Source organism: Rhinolophus sinicus, chromosome 4 (genome assembly GCF_057876585.1).
Source record: "Rhinolophus sinicus isolate RSI-liver-muscle chromosome 4, RSI-T2T, whole genome shotgun sequence".
In the NCBI taxonomy this organism is placed as follows: domain Eukaryota; kingdom Metazoa; phylum Chordata; class Mammalia; order Chiroptera; family Rhinolophidae; genus Rhinolophus; species Rhinolophus sinicus.
Window position 1 is genome coordinate 14,601,779 of NC_142504.1, and position 21,531 is coordinate 14,623,309.

General features: G+C 50.6%; 2 protein-coding genes and 1 long non-coding RNA gene across 10 annotated transcripts in view; 2 read left to right on the forward strand and 1 right to left on the reverse strand.

Annotated features, from left to right (window-relative positions):
• HOXA3 (homeobox A3) overlaps positions 1–14,807 on the forward strand; it is a 45,204-nt gene extending 30,397 nt beyond the window's left edge. For 6 of the 8 annotated variants that reach the window (XM_088797692.1, XM_088797691.1, XM_088797690.1 and 3 more), the window contains 2 exons: positions 10,836–11,481; positions 12,881–14,807. In XM_088797692.1, coding sequence (XP_088653818.1) covers positions 10,956–11,481; positions 12,881–13,686 — 1,332 coding nt within the window. In that variant the 5' untranslated portion in view covers positions 10,836–10,955 and the 3' untranslated portion in view covers positions 13,687–14,807. Of the gene's footprint in view, positions 1–162; positions 3,628–7,757; positions 7,970–10,835; positions 11,482–12,880 lie in introns of those variants that run through there. The other 2 variants (XM_074340910.2, XM_074340909.2) reach the window with 2 other exon arrangements.
• LOC148758327 (uncharacterized) lies at positions 1,751–7,592 on the reverse strand. The gene is made up of 2 exons (XR_016021034.1): positions 6,097–7,592; positions 1,751–5,736 (listed from the first exon to the last, which is right to left on the reverse strand). It is a non-coding gene; the product is annotated as an uncharacterized LOC148758327 (long non-coding RNA).
• A 1,165-nt stretch (positions 14,808–15,972) lies between the features above and the next one.
• HOXA2 (homeobox A2) lies at positions 15,973–21,488 on the forward strand. Its single transcript, XM_019726142.3, has 2 exons — positions 15,973–19,630; positions 20,275–21,488. Exons 1-2 carry the CDS (start codon positions 19,249–19,251, stop codon positions 21,012–21,014), a joined length of 1,122 nt encoding a protein of 373 aa, XP_019581701.2. The 5' UTR covers positions 15,973–19,248; the 3' UTR covers positions 21,015–21,488.
• Positions 21,489–21,531: the final 43 nt, after the last annotated feature.

Consider the following 21,531-nt stretch of genomic DNA (forward strand, 5'->3'; position numbering starts at 1 on the left):
TTGTCTCGTCGCCTTGCAGTTTTTCCTTGGCATGAGGGAAGTTGCTGTATTTCCAAAGTGTAGACCGTCACAGGCCGTGGGACTCCTGGGTTCCTTTAGCCAGGCTAATCCGCTGTTCTTCCTATGGGAAAAGCACAGTTTTTCTATCTTCGCGTTTTCTTTTCCTATTTGGAACAAGAGGAAACTCTTTAAAATTCTTTTCAAGTTCTGGCTTAATTTGTTCTCTTAGTTTGGGATGCAGGGAGGTAATTACTGTGGTTTATTACCTTGTAAAAGAACCATAAATTTCGTGCTTATTTGGGGGAGGGGCTGCTGGACTAGCTTTCAGAAGCTTAGTATGAAGGAATGGGTTTGCTTTGTTCTTTCAAGGATTACTTATTTTAAAAAGTTTTCTGAGATTTTCTTTCCTATTCCCTAGGCCCCAGTCTTCCCTAAAATTTGCTTCCCCAGTAGATATCAGGTTGTTAATTAGTTGCAACATGCTATTCACTGATGCTCTAAGGCTGATATGGTGTTCTGGATACAATTATTATTTTATTAGATAGGAAGTAAAAAGAGTAATAATAAAGTTGGGTTGCTTTCAGCTACTGTACGTCTTTATATCAAGTATAGATGGAGTATTTCATGGATTTGCAACTCAGTGTGTACATATGATTTGCATCTCAGCACACAATAGAAGCACTGCATATGTAAACAGTTGCAGGAGTTTGAGACCATGTGTATAAAATGATATATACATTCATATGTATCCAGAAAACGGAGCCCGTTTGTACTGCAGTTGTACCCACAGGAAATATCTCATGTTAAATAATGATCTAGAACCTACACACACACACACACACACACACACACACACACACTGGGCGAAGAGAGCCTTACCTGATGTAGAGTGGAAAAACCAGTGGCGTTAACTAAGGGGAGAAAAATGTTAAGTGTATTTTTGACAGAGAAATCAGATTGCAGTGTTTGAATACAGATATATCTAATCTGCCAACAGCCTTGCAAATATTGACTAAAGCTCTGTATCCTGGGTCACCTGCTCTTTTGGAGACAACTTTCTGCCTATTTTGGCTCTGGAGGTATGGAACCAGGGCATGTGTCCGCAGCCCTGGCTGGCCAGGTTGGGGGCTGGGGGCGTGAGGAGAGCAGGCCTGGCAGCTGGGTTTCCCAGCCTGGGCCTACATACTTGAGCATCTCTATTCTTGTTCTCTGGAATGGAACTTTAAAAGGCCCAGAGCCTTGCTCCAGGAAAGCGGATTTCAGAGTGGTGAAGGAGGACTCTCAGCTGCTGGTTCTCTAGTGGCTTGCCCAGACCAAGGTCTCTCTTAGGGAAGCCATTTTCACCTCCAAAGTTAAATTTCTTTTGACTTCCTCAGATTTCTTTTCTTCACATCCCACCAAGTCACCTTATCCCACCCCAAGTCGTCAATGTTAATTGTTAAACAGCAGTTGGAGCATTAACTGGGCTGTTAATAGCAGCATGGAGGCTCCTGCCTAGAGCTGGGATGCCTCTGGGCCTTGCTGGCATTAAGGCATTTCTCTGAAGCACTACCAAAGACTTCTCTCATTGATTTATGGCCTTGGGAATTTCGATTTGCTCCAGACTGTTCTGAGAGTTCTGAAGGGGTCCCCTTCTCATCTTTGAGTAGAAGCCTCTACAGAAACTTTGGTTGGGGGCGGTATGTGGAGTTTGCCAGCAATTCAGGGCAATAATTCTAGGTCCTTTCTAGGCTATCTGGAGAGCTCAGTGTGAAATATTTGGTGGTGGGGGTGGGGGTGAGGGTGGTTAAAGGAGCAGAGGAGAGAGTATTAGTGATCTGAGTCCTTGAGGGGACTGGAGAGTGCTTTTTAGAAACTAGCCTTTGGTCCTGTCCCCCAGCCCCAACCCCCAAACCTGAGAGAAATAGGCTTTCATTTTGGGTTCTCACTTTCCAGCTTGTGGCTTAGGTCAGAGCTGGGAAAGCTGACATAGAGTTTCTCTCCCAGGTATACCACAGACAGAAGCTTATTGGAATATTGCCACCAGCTTAGGCCGGGACTCAATTCCAAGGGATTAGGTCGCCTCTTCTTTTATTACCCTTCTGATTTGGATACCCCCATGACCAGGCCCCCTTACTGAGGGCCTTACATTCTTACCAGGCCTCTTCCGTTCCCCGCAGGGGAGGCAGGCAGGGAGGGGCAGAATCACGCATAGCCTCCTGCAGCAGCTACAAGTGAGTCCTCATCGTGAGAGAGGCCTAGCCAGCTGAAGACCTACTCTCTCCAGAAACAAAACAATATGGCATGAGGATCTCACTACCTCCGAGCACTTTCAAAGTTCAGAAACTAAAACCTGAAAAGAACTTTTCAGACAGCTGGTGAGAGGGTGAAGTGTTGAAATCAGTGTCACCAAGCAGAAGGCAGGAGTAGGGGTGGTGGTGCTTATTTGTTTCAGCTAGGTTCCTTCTGAGCAGAGTTGGTCCAGTTCAGTTTCTGCTGCTGGCCACAAAGTTTTCTTAGGGGAGGTGCACAGACCGGTCAGCAGAGAGGGTCCCAGGTTGTCTTGTAGGTTAATTCAAGGGATGCCAGCCAAGGTTCTCTTTTTTTCTCCCTCTCTTGCAGAGACAGTTAGATCTTTTCCCCTTACATTTTTCATCATTAGAAACCTATAATTTTGTGTATCACTCAGCTATGCACTGAGGAAATGCATAAGTGCAGGTTTGGCCAGGGAACTGAGTCCTTCCAGGTTTTGCAAAACCCTGAACCCACCACTCTAGAGCCAAGCACTACTTTCCTAGGGACTCCCTTCAAACAAAACCAACTGGACTTGGAGGAGGTGCTTTAGCCTTTTGTCAGGTAATTGTAGGCTCTTTTTGGTTTCTTCAGTGGCTGTGGTGTATGGTGTGGGTGTTAGCAAACTCCGTACAATGGCAGGCAATGAGGGAATCCACTGACTAGGCCAATCATTACTGGGTTTTCTTCTGGAAGCAGGGCCTGGGCTTTGCCTTTTGATGTATTTGCCAGAGGGCCAGAGAAGACTATAGTGTGTGGGTGTGCTGGGTTCAGCTGGTCCCTGAGTGAAAGACTGTAAGAAAAGTTATGTGGACTGTAAGAATGGGGACAGCATTGTGTTTCCTTGTGTTTGGATAGAGTGTAAAGAAATATAAGCGGAGATAACTGGTCTTGTGTGGCACATGTTGTGTGTGGCGGGGGCGGGGGGGGGGAGTGAAATGCCCCCAGTGTCCTATTGCCCTAGACCAAACTCTTCCCTGCTGCTGGTCAAGGTCCCCTACTTCCCCTCCCCCAAAGCTAAATGTTCTGCTTGGAAACCTAGTTCCTTCAGTGATTCCCTATTTCAAATAAAAGGATTTAAGTTGACGTATGACCACGTGAGCACATAATACAGCGCATTATTGTGGCATTTGGAGCGGAGACCCGGACGGCTTCGCCTGTGATTACGTTTTCTAGATCCTCTACGGAGCGAGAGCTTTTTCCCCCACCCCCACGCACCCACCTCCTCCTTCTTCTTCCCCTTCTCCGTAGAGCGCTCTCCTAGCGGGTTGCAGTTTTCAGTGCTCATGGAGCGGTTCTGGGCCAGCTAGCCGATGGGACTCGAGGCCGCACCAGGAGGATGGAATTTATTTTAAGGTATTTCCGTTGATTGTTCCTATCTAGAGTGAGTTATGGCTGTGAGAGACAAAGGTCAGGCCAGGAGACCCTGGTTCAGGGACAGGACCCCAGCCACTCTCTTCCTTTGTTTCTCCTTTAGAATCGAAACCGTTTGAAACATTCTCCAGTAGCGCCTCAGACTGAGTTTAATTCCCTGGAAAGTGTTGGGGGGTGTAAAGGAAAGGGTACTTGAGGGCTACTCGGTGGGCCTGGTGGCCTCCAGCACTAGGGTGGCTTTGTCCACTATAGTAGGGCTTGAGTCTCCGGAGCTGAGCCCCAGGCAGAGAGAGGGTCGCAAAGTGCCCTCGCAGGCTAAGGTGGTGGGCACTGGGCGACACTGCCTAGAGGAGATGGGAGCTGGGTGAAAAAGGGGAATCACTCCCCGTGTTCTCTGTTTGCTGGCCAGGGATGGAAGCTAGGGCTGACCTGGGCAGCCAGAGCAGCTGGGAAAGGGAAATCAATGAGTGTGCAGATGCGCTGCCATTTTATTGATGCTTTGGGCCACTTTGTTCAGTGCTGGGTTGTAGGACTCGCTTTCTCACACACGGGACGTAAGGAGCTAGACCCGGAGGACGCGCCTTTGTTTCCTTGAGCACCCTCTGCCCGGCAGGGGTGGAGGGCAGCTCAGATCTAGGAGAGGCTTGGGGAGGGGGTGAGCGTGCTGGGTGCCCAGAAGCTCAGTTATTCTAACATTCGGGAGACCGAGGAAAGAGGGAGCCTGTGGTGGGTTGAGGCTTCATAATACGCGTGGTCTGGCCACCCCCTTGTATGGCCCCAGCCGGCTTGGAGAGTGGGAGAAATGGCCGGTGCACCCTGGGCTGGAGGAAAGTCTGGAGGCAGAGTCTGCAGGAAACAGAGGCAGACTTTTCTCCGGCTTCAGAGCTCTTGAAATGGTGCTATAGCCAGAATAGAGGAAGATGAGAGTTAAACTGTGTGCTTCCAAATTACTGGGGAAGCCCTAGCTAATTGGGCTTTGGGGACTCAGTACTTACTCCTGGGAAGGAGGGAAATTCCCTGAAAAGGTGAAGGAAACTTTGCTTTCCTCTGCTCTTGAAGCAATCGGAGCAGAGGAAAGGGGTGCCTACCAGGAGTCGGAAAGAAGATTTGCTCCATGACTTTTTTTTTTTTCAAATCGTATTTCTTTCTGTACTTGAAAAAAATCAAATCAGGCTTCCCCTAGTAGAGTGCAATTTACTTCCCCAGAATGGAAGGGTTGCTCTGTCCTCCCCCTTTGCCAGCCTCGGCACTAACAGTGTTTAACTGAGGCAGTTTCAAGTGCTCTAAAACACCCCTTGGAAATAAAATGTAAGCTTTAATTGCTGTTCAATTACTTGTCAGCATTTCATTTGATTTATGACCCAGTTCTGGCGCATTTTTGACCCAGTTAAAGACTCATAAATAATATAGTTTTGCTAGAAAGAATGAGAGTGGGAATAGAGGTTTGTTAAAGGCATCTTTTTATTGTCGCTTCAGCACCAGCAAGCGGAATAAATATCTAAGGAGGACTCTCCAGCTGGTTCTGTATAAAACTGTGCACGGTGAAAAGAAGCCAACAGTCACATTTATAGGGCGCCGGTTGGCTTTTCCTTCAAGGAAAGCTCTAAAGCCACTCTATTATAGCTACACTATAGCTATAAAAAAGACTTCATCCCCTTTTACCCCCAAAACGTCAGCTTCACCCTCACAGTCAAGTGTATTCCCTCCCCGTTCTGGGATTTTGATGCCTCTTCTTGCCAACATTTATTCTTCACCTTCGCCCTTGGCTACACAGCCAGCCAGCCCCCCAGCCACTGAGGCCCTCGGCGACATAGTCACAATAAAACGCCTGAGAAGGTTAGAACGGCACCAGCGCACCTTCGTTGTTGCAAATATTCTTCTAGTGCTGAGAAAATGGTTTTTTTTGTAGTCCCTTATGGGCGAGAGATCGGGAAATACAGGGGCTTGGGGGAGCCAAAGGGTCGTCTCCGCAAAGAAAACCTCAGTGGTTTTGGTGGAGCCGGGTGCGTGGCTGCGGGAGTTGCCTAGAAAGGGCACGGGGGCAGCGGCGGGTAATTTCTCACAGTGAAAATCGACAGGCGGCTTTTTTCTCTTAAAAAACAATAACAAACAAAAAAATCTTCAGCTATTACAAATTATTATTATTTTTTAAATCAGCTTGCCTGCTTTGCCCCAAAAGCCAGCCCTTTGGATTTCGGCAGAGAGGCCTGAACCCCGGCAGTCTGCGTGTCAGGGCGCCAGACCTCAGCCTTGAGGCTGGAGCCCGGCTTCTGCCCACTGCAGCTCGCCACCCAGAAGCCACCTAGTCGGGGGCGGGCGGAGGCCCCAGCCCGAGCTCCCGCCCCAGCTTTCCCACGGCCCCCCGGTTCGGCGGGTCCAGTCCCCGAATTTTGCCCAGCATGGTCTCCGTGCTGGTGGAAAGGTGTGCGCCCCAGGCGCTCCAACCCTCACCTCGTCGCCCTCGGCCCTCGCTGCCCTGGCCGTCCCCTTCCCTGGCAGGTTCTCACAGAGAGCTGGCAGCCCCTGCAGCTGGCTTAGCTGAGAAGGCGGTGAGAGTAGCGTCAGCAGTTTGGAGGAGAAAGTGCGGGTTGATTATTGACCCACGCCTTCTTCAAATGCCACATCCGACCCACCCGGTTTGAAGAGAAAATGCCGCCGAGCGGATTTTTGCTCCGGCTCTTGCCTCCTACGCGGCCCGGTCCCCCTTTCAAGTTGTGCTGCCGCAATATGCCATAAGGAGCAAGTGTTTGCTGTTTTGTGCTCTGTTTACAGCTTTGGGGCGCCGAGTCATAAATCTTACCCAGCCATAAATGACAAAAACCATTGGTATGCATGAGGCCACCCTGGCCGGGAGTGCTTTTTGATTTCTCCCTTTTCCCTTGGCTTTGTTTTTGCTCTAAGGTGACACTTTGGCTCCCTGACAGTTTAAACATACTACTTATATTTTTAACACCTTCCTTTGAGAAGGACCAGCCGTTGACACCTTGGAATTACACGAAAGCTCCATTTCTCTCTGTTTGCCACACACATACCCTTACAGAATTCGCTTCTGAATCTCAGGAGTTGAGGGAGGCACCAGGAGGGAGAAAAGGCCATCCTCCTTAAAGCTGTGGAAATATTACCCGGCACACGCAGGCCTTTCCTTTGCTCAGCGTCCCTGTATACCACTAATTAGGGGGGGAAGTACCGTGGATGTCGGTGGGTGTTGGGGCCAGAGCTTCACTGGTCTTTCTCGTGAGTGAGCTGTGTGTGTGTGTGTGTGCACTGTGAACTCCGCACACAAGAGCTGGGGACCCGGGCTTCTAGTCACCCTTCGGTGTACCTGAGCCCAGAGCGTCCCATTTCACTGTCGGACCACCGTGCGGCTCCCCCAGGCTCCTCTCCTCCTGGCTGCCAGGATTTCAGGGTTTCTGCCTAAAAACATAACCAAAGGCAGCCCCTCCTGCTCTTGGGGAGATCTCTCAGAAAGGAGGCCCTATCCCAGCCCCCCCCCCCAAGATTGGTTTCGAGGTTCTTGGATTGCGGGTGGCAGGTGAGGTTAACTGCCCAAAGTCCTGGGAAATCTCTTTTCCTGGTTCTCCATCCCCTGGACCCTCGACTGGAACTATCAGGGGCAGAGGGTTACGTGGTTTCTTAAACGGATTCCTAAGAAATAGAGCCCGGCAAGAGATCCCCTTTGTGAAAGCCGTTTGTCCTCATTAGCATAATTTTCCTGGACTTTAGTGACGCCCAGGAGCAAGGAGAGGGAGGGCGTTGAGGGTTGGGGGGAGGCTGCCCTCCTCCCGCCGCCACGGAGCTCTCCCTTCGCTCCTGTCCCTCCCCTCGCCTCAGCCCCATCCCCCACGCCGGCCCGCGCTTCCCCAGCAGCCTCGGCCTCCCCTCCCGCCCGCCCCCAGCACCCCCCAACGCACCCCCGACCAGCCAATGCTCCTCGTGTAATATTCATAAGAAACATACCCAAGTCGGTGCCACTAGCCCAGGCAGAGCCCCGCGCAGCGCTAACGCTTATCTCCCAGCCGCGGCTGCTGCCCTCGGGAAGGGCAGGGGGCGGGGGTGTGGGGGAGGGGTGGGTGGGTGGGGTGGGTGGGAGGGGGGGTCCAAGCCGCCCCAGTCCGCCCTGGGCGAGCCGTGCCGGAGCAGCGAGGCGGCCACGCTCTGCGCCGCGGCGTCCGGACCTCGGGGTCTCCCTCCCGCCCGCCGTCTCGGCTGATGCTGAGGGTCGGTGCCCATCCCGCGCCGAGGGGACCCGGCCGGGCCGCGGAGCCGGGCCGGGGGCCAGAGCCCGAGCCGGAGCCTGCGCTCGCGGCGCTCGTCAGAAGTTAAGGTAAGCAGGGCCACAACCGGCCGCTCTCAGCGCTGAATGGCGGAGTTTACGTCTCGGTGATTTATGGCCGCAGACTTAAATCTCGGTTCAAGAAGAGTTCACAAGCCGGAGCTTCCTTCCCGGCAGTGACTGATACCCTTACACTTCGAGTTCAGGCCGCTTTCCCATCCCCGCCCCCACCTCCTCCCTCTCCCCTAGCCCAGCCGCAACTTTTCTGGGTTGGGGAGGACTAGAGGGGTGAGGGGTGGGCAAGGGGACGCGGGGGCTCTTACCCGATGTTCCCGCTTAAACTCGGGGCGAGGGCAGGCTGAGGAAGGTGCGGGAGTGTAAAGAGGGAGCGGTTTCTGAAGGAAGGAGGTTGAATTTGGGCATATCTTCCAGAGAGACAATAGGGCTTGCTTCCTGCACTCAATTTAGCCTCCTCAACTCTCTTTCAGCTCTTGCTTGCACCTGGGGGTTATTGTCCAGAAATGGATCTCTTTGGAGGAATCTCCTCCCATCCCCAACCCTTGTTTGGGGGTGCAAAGCAAAGTTTCCTGGCTGGCAAATTTCCAACTTCTTTACTAGGTTGCAAACTTTGGGGGCTGGTTGGGGGGGGCGATTGTGTGGGTTCCAAGGTGGTTATCAGCTGACCTCAAACAATAGGAAGCACTTTGGTGGGATCTCCAAAGTGAATTCATATTTTAAATTTATGAGGGTTGTTGTTTGCTCTTTGATTTTTAAAGATTTTTGTTATTTTACAAGACAATGCACAACTTGATGAAAAAAGACTTAGGTAAACAGCAGGCCAGTGTAGCTTGTGATAATGGATTAGCAAGTCACTTGAAATACTGCACGTTCGAAATCAACTTAATTTTGTTTTATCTAATATCTCGCTGTTCAAGTGTCTGGAGTAATTTTCTTAACCTGTCGTTTTATTTTACACAAGCCTAGTATCTTAAAAATTTATAATGGCAGACATTAATACTGCCAAACGTAATAGGAACTGTTTGCAATGAAAGAACAGGAAACTGAAATGTTTAAGTGCTATTCAGTTTTAAATTTTATTTTATCCTTTATTTACTTTTTATCAGGGTGTGTGTAGCTTCCTATCTATTTCCAAATGAGAAACAATACTCCAGGGCTCAAGATCATGCACAATAACTCCGGATGAGGGATGCTGTAATTTTTAATTGAGGTTCTGGAAAATTAATTGTGCCTGTTTTCCAGATGTTGGTCAGATTGTTGGTTTCCTAATGAAATCCAAAGGAGTCCATTATTAAAAACAAAATTACAGTATAACCATCCACTGGTAGATACTTATGTCATTATTTTTTCTAGTTAACAAAGTGTCTGCTATTCCTGGAAAACTTGAATAACTCCAGGATTCAAATACACATAGTTGGGGTGTGAAGTGTAAATCATTTTCTTCATGAATTTGTCATTATAATTTTGTTAAATGGTCCGAGAGACTAACATTCTCTCTGTGTGTGTTTGAATATATGAACTCACACGGAACTTTTTGAAGTGAAGCCAGAGGTTGACCATGCAGAAGTTGAAAACAAAAATAAAACATAGATTTCAGTTCTGCAAACTGCTTTCTAAATAAAAAAAATATTTGAGAAGGCTTTCAATTGCTTTTTAGGTTTCCAGGGTTGCCCTTTACTTGGTGTTTCTGAAGCAGGCAAATAGGCCAAGTAACAAATATCAACAACAACAACAACAGCACACAAAGATCAGGGAACTCTGGCAAGATTTTATGGCTTGTGCTTCCATCCCTCGTCCGGAGCCAAATGACCCCCATACATCAAATTACATAGCAGTTTCTAAGACAGAACCTATTATCGTTAAGTTGGAAGGAGAGTTCAAGCCGTGGTCATGGAGATGAACGCTGGTTTTTCAGGTTCCTGGTGGGTTGTTTTTTTCTCTAATCCATCATGTTTTAACAGGTAGAATTTGATAGTTGCCCTTAATAACAGCACCTCAGAAAGTCCAAGGCAGGAGGGTCTGGAGACCTTTTGTAACAGGGGAAAAGAGGTGGGAGTGGCTTGCTGGAACTTGCCTGAGAAATAGGACAAGAAGAGGAGTAAAAAGCTGTTCAGGATTTGAGTTTGACTTGCTGGAGATGGTGTTGTTGTTGGTCCCTCCCCACACAGGATGTTCCATCTAAAGTTTTCTCTTTCCCCGTCTAAGCTACAAGAGGTTCATTTGGAATCTATCCCCTGCACAAGGGTAGACTAACTGTTTAACAAGCTCAGCTTCTGAAACCCAGTAGGGTCGAGTAGCGCAATTGCCTGAAAAAAATTGTGCATACCTCTCTTGGGTTCTGGAAGGTCCAAGAAGGGGCTGGATGGGAAGTTGTCCCGTGTCTAGGGCCCTTTTGACAAATATCAGTCCTAAAGCTAGGACTGGAGAAAAAAATTGGCGACTCAAGCTCCCCTTTGCCTCCTTGGCCCTGCCCCAAAATCTCCAGAGGGAAGGAGTTGCGGGACCCTGCTGGAGGAGGCCAAGGAGCGGAGGCGAAGGGACACCCTGAGTTTCTTCTTCCCTGGAAAAGAAGGATCCCAACCCGGTTCCTTTCTAGCCCATCAAGCCTTTCTTCTTTTGAACTTCAGCTCCCGAGACCCGGCTTCCAGCCCTCACTCACTCTTCTCCTCTCTCCCCGGAAAACCCCCCAACTCCAGACGCAAGTTAAGCAAATATTTGTAGCCGTCAGTAAATTCCAGCGGCTTTTTATAGCGGGGCTCTCTGCGCCCGGGGCCAAGTCGTGCTGCTAAATATTGCTGACCACTTTTTCTTTTATGGCTTTCATGTCACTTAGCTATTGAGAGTAAGATGGATTTGCGCGGAGCCCTCACAGCGCTACGCTTCTCGCCCCCCCCCCCAGGTCTGCGCAGGGCAGCCATTGGCGGCGGAGCGTCACGTGACCGCGGGGGCGTGCCAATGTGCGCCCTCACGGGTGTCAAGACCCTGTCAGAGTGTGCGATCAAGATCGTGAAACAACGCGATGCAAAAAGCGACCTACTACGACAGCTCGGCGATCTACGGTGGCTACCCCTACCAGGCAGCCAACGGGTTCGCTTATAATGCCAGCCAGCAGCCGTACCCAGCATCAGTGGCACTGGGCGCCGACGGCGAGTACCACCGACCCGCCTGTTCACTCCAGTCACCCGCTAGCGCTGGGGGGCACCCCAAGGCGCACGAGCTGAGCGAGGCATGTCTGCACACCCTGAGCGGCCCGCCCAGCCAGCCCCCAGGCCTGGGAGAGCCGCCCCTGGCCCCACCACCACCCCAGGCCGCGCCCCCGGCCCCACAGCAGCCGCAACCACCACCACAGCCCCCTGCACCAGCTCCTGCCGCGCCCCCACCCCCCTCTTCAGTCTCCCCACCTCAGAATGCCAGCAACAACCCTACCCCTGCCAGCGCAGCCAAGAGCCCCCTTCTCAACTCGCCCACTGTGGCCAAACAAATCTTCCCCTGGATGAAGGAGTCTCGGCAGAACACAAAGCAGAAAACCAGCGGCTCCAGCTCAGGTAAAGGGGTGCCTTCTGGAGGAGGGTCCTCTGGCCTGGCTCCCAGTCCTCCAAGCCACCTCCAGCCATAGCCAGCACCATCTAGGATTGCTGGAACATTTTCAAGAATTCACCCCTTCTCTTTCCACCCTACAAAGGGTTCCAGAGTCTTTGCAACTAGGGAGGTGACAGGAGTCTGTGTGCCCAGGAAACCTCAGAGAGACCTGATGGAAGTCTCTCTGGACTTCTTAAAGAGCAAGTGGGGCCTAGTGAATTTGGAATCCACTCTTGGAGTTAGGAACTTTGGGGCAGAGCAAACTTGAGCTCCACTTTTTTTTATTTTTAGTACACCTTATTTCTAATGAAATAGTGGTACCCATCCCACACTGAAATGTGGCAGAATAAAAGCAGGCCTAATCACCCTTCAAATCAGAATCAGTGCTTTGCTTATAATCAGAGCCTATTTTTAATTTTTTGCTCCAGCAGATGGAGTGGCTGCCTTACCTCTGGGAAGGCCATACTCAGACTTAGTATAATGAAGACAGCCAGAGATCTCCTGGGGGAGGGGATTGGGACTTGTCATCCTAATAGGAAACACATGGGCTTCCTGCAACTGGACTCTAGTGGAGGACAGGCCCTGAGTCTTGGGCTTCCCAGTATCTTGGTTACCATTGTCTCTGGCTTCTCCAGTTACCAGTGCTCTATTCTGAGCCTGAACATCAGGGACCTTCCTGGGCCAGGATTTGGGGGGCCAGGGAGGACCAGAGGGCACAAGATTAGTGGGCAAAGGTGGGACAGGTTGCTTGATGACATAGATAGTCCTAATTAATAGGATCCAGCATCAGAGGCCTGGGCCTCCCCACCAGAAACGGATACTTTTGATAAGATCTCTTCCTTTGAGAAGAGAAGGCCTTCCAGATTGGGGCTTCCACTCCACCCATCTCCACTGGGGAGATTAAACAAGTGACCAGTTGGAGCAACTGTCCAATTTTTCAGACAGAGAGGGAAAGGTGTACTGAGCATATATTAGGTGGTCTACATTCCAGGTACTAGGAAGGGAATGAAGATGGTGAAGACCTGCCCACAGGGAGCTTGTAGTCTGCTAGGACTGAAGGATCAATAAATGAGTCAGAGAGTGACTAGCTCCAGGAAGGAAATACACACCAGCAAACGGGGGGTTAGATTTTTCTGTCCTTTGCCCCCTTGGAGGAGCCTATGATTTACAATTTAACTGAATGAGGGGTTAGCTACCTAGGACAGGACAGAGGCCAGCACCCAGTTCCCCCTCCCCCTTCCTGGGCCCTGACAAATGGAGGACTCTTTGGGGCCTGGAGCAAGGAGGGGCCTCATTGGGTCAGAGGCTGGGCGGGGCTGCGGGCAGACCCTGACGCCACTCTTCCTCTCTCTTCTGTCCTGACAGGGGAGAGCTGCGCCGGCGACAAGAGTCCGCCTGGGCAGGCATCCTCCAAGCGGGCGCGCACGGCCTACACGAGCGCGCAGCTGGTGGAGCTGGAGAAGGAATTCCACTTCAACCGCTACCTGTGCCGGCCGCGCCGCGTGGAGATGGCCAACCTGCTGAACCTCACCGAGCGCCAGATCAAGATCTGGTTCCAGAATCGCCGCATGAAGTACAAGAAGGATCAGAAGGGAAAAGGCATGCTGACGTCATCAGGGGGCCAATCCCCAAGTCGCAGCCCCGTGCCCCCCGGCGCTGGTGGCTATCTGAATTCTATGCATTCGCTGGTCAACAGTGTCCCCTACGAGCCCCAGTCGCCCCCATCTTTCTCCAAGCCCCCCCAGGGTGCCTACGGGTTGCCCCCCGCCTCCTACCCTGCACCCCTGCCCACCTGCGCGCCCCCACCGCCCCCACAGAAGCGCTACACAACGGCGGGGGCAGGGGCGGGGGGCACACCCGACTATGACCCGCACGCGCATGGCCTGCAGGGCAACGGCAGCTATGGGACCCCACACTTACAGGGAAGCCCCGTCTTCGTAGGGGGCAGCTATGTGGAGCCCATGAGCAACTCTGGGCCGGCCCTTTTTGGCCTAACTCACCTCCCCCACGCCGCCTCGGCTGCCATGGACTACGGGGGTGCTGGGCCGCTGGGCAGCGGTCACCATCACGGGCCTGGGCCAGGGGAGCCTCACCCCACCTACACGGACCTTACCGCCCACCATCCTTCTCAGGGAAGAATTCAGGAAGCCCCCAAGCTCACCCACCTGTGATGGTGGGCTTGGGGCTGCGCGCCAGGAGAGTCCCCCCACCCCCACCTTTCTTCATCGTTTGCTTTTTTTGTTTTAAGGTTTTCCTGCCCCTCCCTTCTCTCTCTCTCTCTCTCTCTCTCTCTCTCTCTCTCTCTCTCTCGTCCGCCCTCCTTTCCCTCCCCCCACCCGTTTTGTTTTCTTTGGTAACGCGTTTTTATAGTTTTTGTGACGTAGCAATCTTGGTTGCTGGAATGACTGTCAGTATCAGTAGCGATATTTATCTCCTCCTGCCCCTCGCTCGGCCGCTGGCCCTGCACCCTTTACCTTCTCTACTCTTTGATCAGAAACAGGGTATATGAACAAATTTTCTAGCCGAGTTCTTCAATGTGAATTTGTTCGTACATTATGGCTCCCGAGGGGAAGCGATTACTTTTTTTTTAATTTTAGTGTTTTTTTTTTATTGCACTTCTTGTAAAGAGCGAGAAAAAAATCAAAGGCGCTTTGAAACAGGGCTCCCTGTGCAAGGATGACTAAGTGTACGTCTTTCCGTGTGTGTATGCTGGTGAACAGTCAGATTTATTTATATTTTTTTTGCAAGCATTGAATAATCTAAGTTTTAAATATTATTTATCCCCATCCGTTCGTATTTATATTAAAGAAATTCTGTACCCTGATTGTTCAGAAGGTTTCTTGGGCCTTTTGTTCAATAGTGTATTGGCGTACATAGGAAATTTTTTTATTTGAAAGGGAAATGTAATTCCTTTATAAAAACGGTAATGATGCAATAATACCAGAGAGGATCCAGCTTTCGAAAACAGTGATTTAAGTTTGTAACATCCGGCGAAACTGAAGAAAACCTGTAAACGAGAAAAAGACTAGATTTGTTTTGAGAGTTCTACATTCCTTGCTGCTCACACTGAGAAACAAAACAAAAAAATAAAGTTTTTATTCTGAATAATATCCGCGTTCGGAAGAGGTTCTTTGGCCGAAGATGGGGGTCTGCATGGAATTGAGGCGGAGGCGAACTGGCGGAGCAGGCCGCGGCCACCCTGCAGCTCCAGCTGGGGCCTGGCCGGGCGGCTCGTCCGGGAACACGGCGAATTCTCGGTAAAGCAGCCGGAGCTCCTGGCGGCCGCAGCTTTGGAGACGCCGAGCGGCCAGCCCGCTGGGCTGCCTGGTTCCCAGCTGCCACGGAGGCCGGCAGCGGGCGCAGGGGCTGCGGAGAGCTGAGTGCGGGAGAAACAAAGGCAGCCGGGCGAAGGCGCGGCGGGGGGCGCACAGGTGCCGGGCGGCCCCGCCAGGAACTAAGGCAGGGCGGTCTTCTGGTCCACGATCTTCCTCCGGTCAAAGCGAACCAGCCAACGCCTTTAACCCAGGGAATCGCCAGCCTCGCGGAGGATGTTGAACACTTTCTAGAATCAACTGGTCTCTCCGCGGATGCTTCGAGCCGAGGAAGAGACTGAACTGCTCACCCAGGTCTACAGCACAAGAAGCACTGAGCTCCGAGGAGCCTCCGTGAACCCTTCTCTGGACTGCTGGAGTCCTCGCTTCGGTTTCCTCTCGGAGTTTAGGATTTGCCATTCTCTGGATTTATTTCCTCTCCTTCTTCCCTCCCCGCTTTCCTTTTATGGCCCCAGGGGGAGGAGAAGAGAACAAGGAGATTAATATCTTTCTAATACAAATGCAATTTTATAAGTACTTCTTCCATTTGATGCTACAGTAGCTAAACATTACATTTCTACTCCTGGATTTAAGATAGGGCTGCCTACGGGCTGGCTGGCAGAGGCGAAGGCAGGCTCAGGAAAGGGAAATTTTTTCATCTTCAGCGGAGAAGGAACCAAATTTAGAAAGTGCAAACCTCAGAACTGCATCCCCATCAGCATCCTTCCCCCTCCCAAAGCTGGAAGTGAGGAACCACCTGCACCTGGGGATCAGGAGCGACCCATGTGAGAAAGAAATCCCCCTTCTCCCTGGATTGTATCTTTCTGATGCAGAGATGGGAAATGTCGCCATTTTGTTTGCAATCCAAAATATCCATCTTCATGGCCCCTATCTTCCTCCTGAGAAGCTCCCTCAGATGATCTTTAGAAACAGGCACTGGAGCCATTTCTGGGTACCTGCTGAGTCCGCAGGAGCTGCTTTTAGGAAACCTCCTCACGTTTTAAGCAAATGAAAAGGGCTAGGAAGATGCAAAGCCAGGCAGCTTTAAAGATCTGGGTGTTTTCTCTCACAGCCAGAGGTGCTTCCGCCACATGTATCCTGGGGCTCCTGAATATATATATATATATATATATATATATATATATATATATTCTTTTTAAAGAGTTTGGGATGTGGAAGATGTATATTTGCTCCCTATCCCACGGTACGTTCCCTGCTGAAATATGGCGCACCTCAGAAATGCAGAGGCTGGAAAACCAGTCTTTGTGAGGACTGCAGCCTCCGCCCTTCTGGTTGTTCACATCTGAACTGAGCAAGCTGAGCAGATGCAGGAGTTTCCTTTTAAGTAATAGTTTTAGAGAAGTGCATAAAATTACCTGGGAAAATAAGCAACAGTGAGGGTGGGGGAGAGGGAGAGAGGAGAGAAGAGAGAGGGAAGAGAGAGAGAGAGAGAGAGAGAGAGAGAGAGAGAGAGAGAGAGATCCATCCATTCAGAGAGGAAAATCTCCCAACGATACCATTTCTAAAATTTACTCTTTAGCTGACCGGTTTGGAGACTCGGAGTCTTCCTCCTTCCCTCAGGGCGGAGATTTTTAAATAAGATTCCAGTATGATTTCCCACATCTTGCCAGTCAAGGCATTCATTTTGGCTTTCAAAGAAAAAATATTGATCTCACCCCCAGCTTCCTAGATGTTAAAAAGAAATCCTTATTAAAATATCTCCTGAGTTAAAGCAATAGATTTGGGGAAGATTTCAGTGTTGAATGGTCAAAGAAAAGGGTTTTCTTCCAGATGGTATTTGAATTAAGGCCGCTGAGGCAGCAGAAAGCTCTCACCCACGCAGCCCCTGACAAAGCCGCGGAGATATGGGGGCAGCACAGCGCTGGCTGCTCCTTCTCTGTAGCTCCCCCTCCCCTTAGCCCCTCAATATTTTCTGGTAAAACCAAATGCCAAAAGCTGCCATTCCAGAGTCCGCAAAGCACCTTTCTTAAAAGCAGCCTTATAACTCTTTCCTCTGCCAAAAAAATATCTTTAAAAAGATATTTTCCTTGTTTACTTGCGTTTCCTGCTCTCCTCTTTGCTCGGCCACATTTGATCTTGGAAAGAGCTCGAAGCTGAAATGTGTTCTTAAAGGCCAGAAGCTGTCAAGGCTTTTGGTGAACAAGATTGATCGCGCCCAGACTTCCTTCAGAGCTTTGTTTGGAATAAAAGCAAGAAAACTGAAAAACCTCACATTTTCCAGAATAGCATCTCTATCTGTAAGGCGATGCTCTGGGCTAGTCAACGATGGAGGCCACTTTATATTTAATTTCCAACGCAGGAGCCCTTTGATGCTGGCCTCAGAGATGGAGTCCTACCCTTGTGCCCTGCTCGGCCTGTCTTGTTTTCTACGTAGGTTTTTCTCCCCCGCCAACCTCTCTCTCCCTGGCCGTCAGGATGATTTATTTTTCTGCCACCGATGCCTGCCAGCTTGGGGAGTCTGATCACTTGGTCCATTTCAAAGGAAGCAAAAGCGAATCATCATTCTCAGGGTTTGGGGGAAAAGAGACACCTTCAGGTTTCTCTCTCAACCTCCTCCCCTCTTTATGGCTTGGTGGATTTTTAAAAAGTTATTGTTTGGTACCTAAAGGTGTTATCTTTTGAACCCTCCAGCACAGTCCAAGATGCGCTCAGTCTCAAGTCTCCGAATCGGAAAAAAAGAGAGCGTGAACAGAGAAAGAGAACCTTTATGATTCATTCTTGGGTCACCCTGTCTCATCCGCAGTGCTGTTTCCCACAACAGAACCCCAGTGCAAACATCCTTGGTGACCAAGGAGCGGGAAGGTGCGGGAGACAATTCGGGCTGCCAGGGAGCACTCACTGCATCTGAATCAACAAGCCCCAAATCAGAGACACGAGGAGAAGAAGGGGAGGAAAGAGAGAGAGAGAGAGAGAGAGAGAGAGAGAGAGAGAGAGAGAGAGAGAGAGAGAGAGAGAGAGAGACAAGCGCCTTCTCCCTCCTGCTAACTTCCAACAGACTTCCTGGAAATCAGAAATACTCACCGCACCCGAGCCCTACGGGTATGAAACCCAGAATGCCAGGAGCCGCACACACCCGCTCGGGTCGGCATTTCTTTGGCTGGCCGCCGCCCTGGCTACAGGGATTTGGACACATGGCCCTGGGTGGTTGTCTCGCTTGGCACATGCATCTATTTCTCTCCAGCCACTCCTGAAAAGTTGATGGCGCAGGAAGGTCGGGAAGCTTCGAGAGCCGCCTCCCGTTTTCCGCTTCCTTCTGGAGCCAGACGCATAACTGCCATGGAAAAGCCGGCTAACAATGGGCTGGGGTCCGGGTCCGGGGGGCGCGGACTCGTAGCAGGGCTTTGGGAAGGGGGTGAGGGTCAGGGGATGAGGGAAGGAGAGGTGACAGAGGAGATAGGGAGGGGGAGAGGGGAGAATACAAAAAAAAGGAAAAGTAGGAAAGACAGACAGAGGAAGGAAGATAGAGAGAACAGTTCTGAGATCCAGGAACTGGTTTTGGAAAAGGCGGAGGAGGATAAAGGAAATAAAAGGGGGGGGGGGAAGAATCCTCTCTCTCTCTCTCTCTCTCTCTCTCCTCTCTCCTCTCTCCTCTCTCCTCTCCTCTCTCCTCTCTCCCCTCTCCTCTCCTCTCCTCTCTTCTCTCTCTTCTCCCTGTGTCATCTCTCCTCTCCCTCTGCTCCTTCCTCCTGCCTTAGCAGAACTTATGTGGCTGGGATGCGGGCCCTCGGGTGTCAAAACTTTGAAGATTAATGGATTACTTTGTTAATGACTGCAGGCGTCAGACTGAGGTGCTTAAATGATTTGTGAGGTGCGAGGCGTCTTCCCGACAGTCCCAAACAATGCGCGGAGTGTGCGGGGGAGGCAGAGGGCAGCCGCCGGCGGGACCAGCAGCAGAGCTCACACTCGCACACTCTCACACACGCACACGCATTCTCAGGCGCACACACCAGGTCCTTGCTGATCGGAAGGCAGGCAAGCACCCTCGCCCCCACGCACTCCCGGGCATCCACACCCACACCCACATATATGTATTTTTGCCATGAAAAAAGTGTAAATAAAGCCTCTCTGGCCCCCAATGAGGCGTTCCTTCCCGACTTTTTTGGATCAATCAAACAGACAGTGGCTTCTTTTGATTAAAGCCCAAATTGTCATTGGGCAGAAGCAATCATGTGACAGCCAATTCGGTCCAATTTCAACCTTGTCTCCATGAATTCAATAGTTTAATAGTAGCGCGGTCCCCATACGGCTGTAATCAGTGAATTAGAAAAAAAACACCCCAGCAGCGATCTTCTATGATAGATTTTTTTTCCCTCCGCACTCGCCTTTTTCCTGGGCCTCGCCCCCCCAAAGCCCCTCCAGAAGAGGGAACTTTTTCTCCGAGGGGGCTCCAAGGAGAAGGCCATGAATTACGAATTTGAGCGAGAGATTGGTTTTATCAATAGCCAGCCGTCGCTCGCTGAGTGCCTGACATCTTTTCCCCCTGTCGCTGATACATTTCAAAGTTCATCAATCAAGACCTCGACGCTTTCACACTCGACACTGATTCCTCCTCCTTTTGAGCAGACCATTCCCAGTCTGAACCCGGGCAGTCACCCTCGCCACGGCGCTGGCGGCCGCCCCAAGCCGAGCCCCGCGGGCAGCCGCGGAAGCCCAGTGCCCGCCGGCACCCTGCAGCCGCCCGAGTACCCCTGGATGAAGGAGAAGAAGGCGGCCAAGAAAACCGCGCTGCCGCCCGCCTCGGCCGCCGCCGCCGCCACCGGCCCTGCCTGCCTCAGCCACAAAGGTCAGTCCAAAGACTTGGCCCCAGGTCCCGGGACCCTCTTTCCCTTCGGGGCTGCCCCAGAGCGGTTCTGGGGAGGGGGAGGGGAGCGTGGGCTGGGAGAGAAGGCGGAGAGGGAGAGATGCTTGGCTGCCTTCCCTTCCCCTGTGGGCTCACAAGTGGGTTTGATGGAGAGAAAAGGCATCCTGCGCTCCACAATGAGACATATATATTTTTAAGAAGAGGGGGGGAAACTTTCCCTAACTTGTGTAATGTGGGATGATTTATTTGAGTTGGAACTGACCTCCTCTTGTCTAGTTGTCCTAGAGTTTGGCTTTTTGACAGTAATGAAGAGTGATAGATCGCTCTTGCTCAGCTAAGCAGCTGATGCATTAATTATAAATTGTGGTGTGGGTAATATAAAGTTTGCTCCCGGATGGAGAGGTTGGGGGGAGCTCCAGGAAAGAATCGGATGGAGGTGGAAGAGATGGGGTCTTCCCGGGCTGGGCTCCCAGGAAAGGCAGCACAATAGCTCTACTGCATCCAGGGGCGGCCATTTTGTTGCCGTTGATTTTTTCTGCTATATTTATTCTCCAGTGGAATAACCCCGCTCGGACCCCTCCACCTCCAACTGTGCGTGTGTCTCTTGTTGGTTTCCCTTTCCGCAGAATCCCTGGAAATCGCCGATGGCAGCGGAGGGGGCTCCAGGCGCCTGAGAACTGCTTACACCAACACGCAGCTTTTAGAGCTGGAAAAAGAATTTCATTTCAACAAGTACCTTTGCAGACCCCGAAGGGTGGAAATTGCAGCGCTGCTGGATTTGACTGAAAGACAAGTGAAAGTGTGGTTTCAGAACCGGAGGATGAAGCACAAGAGGCAGACCCAGTGCAAGGAGAACCAAAACAGCGACGGGAAATTTAAAAGCCTGGAAGACTCTGAGAAAGTGGACGAGGACGAGGAGGAGAAGTCGCTCTTTGAGCAAGCCCTCAGCGTCTCCGGGGCCCTTCTGGAGAGGGAAGGTTACACTTTTCAGCAAAATGCCCTCTCTCAGCAGCAGGCTCCCAATGGACACAATGGCGACTCCCAAAGTTTCCCAGTTTCGCCTTTAACCAGCAATGAGAAAAATCTGAAACATTTTCAGCACCAGTCACCCACTGTTCCTAACTGCTTGTCAACAATGGGCCAGAACTGTGGCTCTGGCCTAAACAATGACAGTCCCGAGGCCCTCGAGGTCCCCTCTTTGCAGGACTTTAACGTTTTTTCCACAGATTCCTGCCTGCAGCTTTCAGATGCAGTCTCGCCCAGTTTGCCAGGTTCCCTCGACAGTCCCGTAGATATTTCAGCTGACAGCTTTGACTTTTTTACAGACACACTCACCACAATCGACCTGCAGCATCTGAATTACTAAAAACATTAAAGCAAAACAAACCATCACAAAACAAAAACCCCTTTGACCAGGTGGTTTTGCCTTCTTTTATTCTGAGTTGATTTTTATTTTATTTTCTTCTTGACCTGCTCTCTCCCTCCTCTAAATGTTGAAGATTTTCTGTTTAGTGATTCCCCTGACCCAGTTTCAGAGGCATCTTTTACAGATTATTTTGGAGTTTTAGTTGTTTGAAATCTAATCCAACAACCCTCTATGTGATTTACTGAAAGCAATATATGAGGCCTGCAAGAAAGTGATCATATAATTGTATCTTCACTTTCTTTTTATTTTTGTATTACATTAGGATGCATTGTCATGCGTATTTTTGGTAGAATAAATTCTCCTTTGCTATAAGTAGCTTTCTTATTTTTTTCTACCCCTCTTTCTCAAGGCTCCTAACGGTTTCTTTTTCTTCTTTTAGTCTAACTTGGTAAATAAAATTCTGGTCACAATTCATCTTCTTTTTCAATTTTAATATATTTATTAAGGGGGCATGTTC

Excerpts from the sequence above, each read along its gene's own strand:
- HOXA2 (XM_019726142.3), top strand. The coding sequence starts at position 19,249 with ATGAATTACGAATTTGAGCGAGAGATTGGTTTTATCAATAGCCAGCCG. Across the intron at positions 19,631-20,274 it reads TGCCTGCCTCAGCCACAAAG|AATCCCTGGAAATCGCCGAT; the intron begins GTCAGTCCAAAG and ends CCCTTTCCGCAG.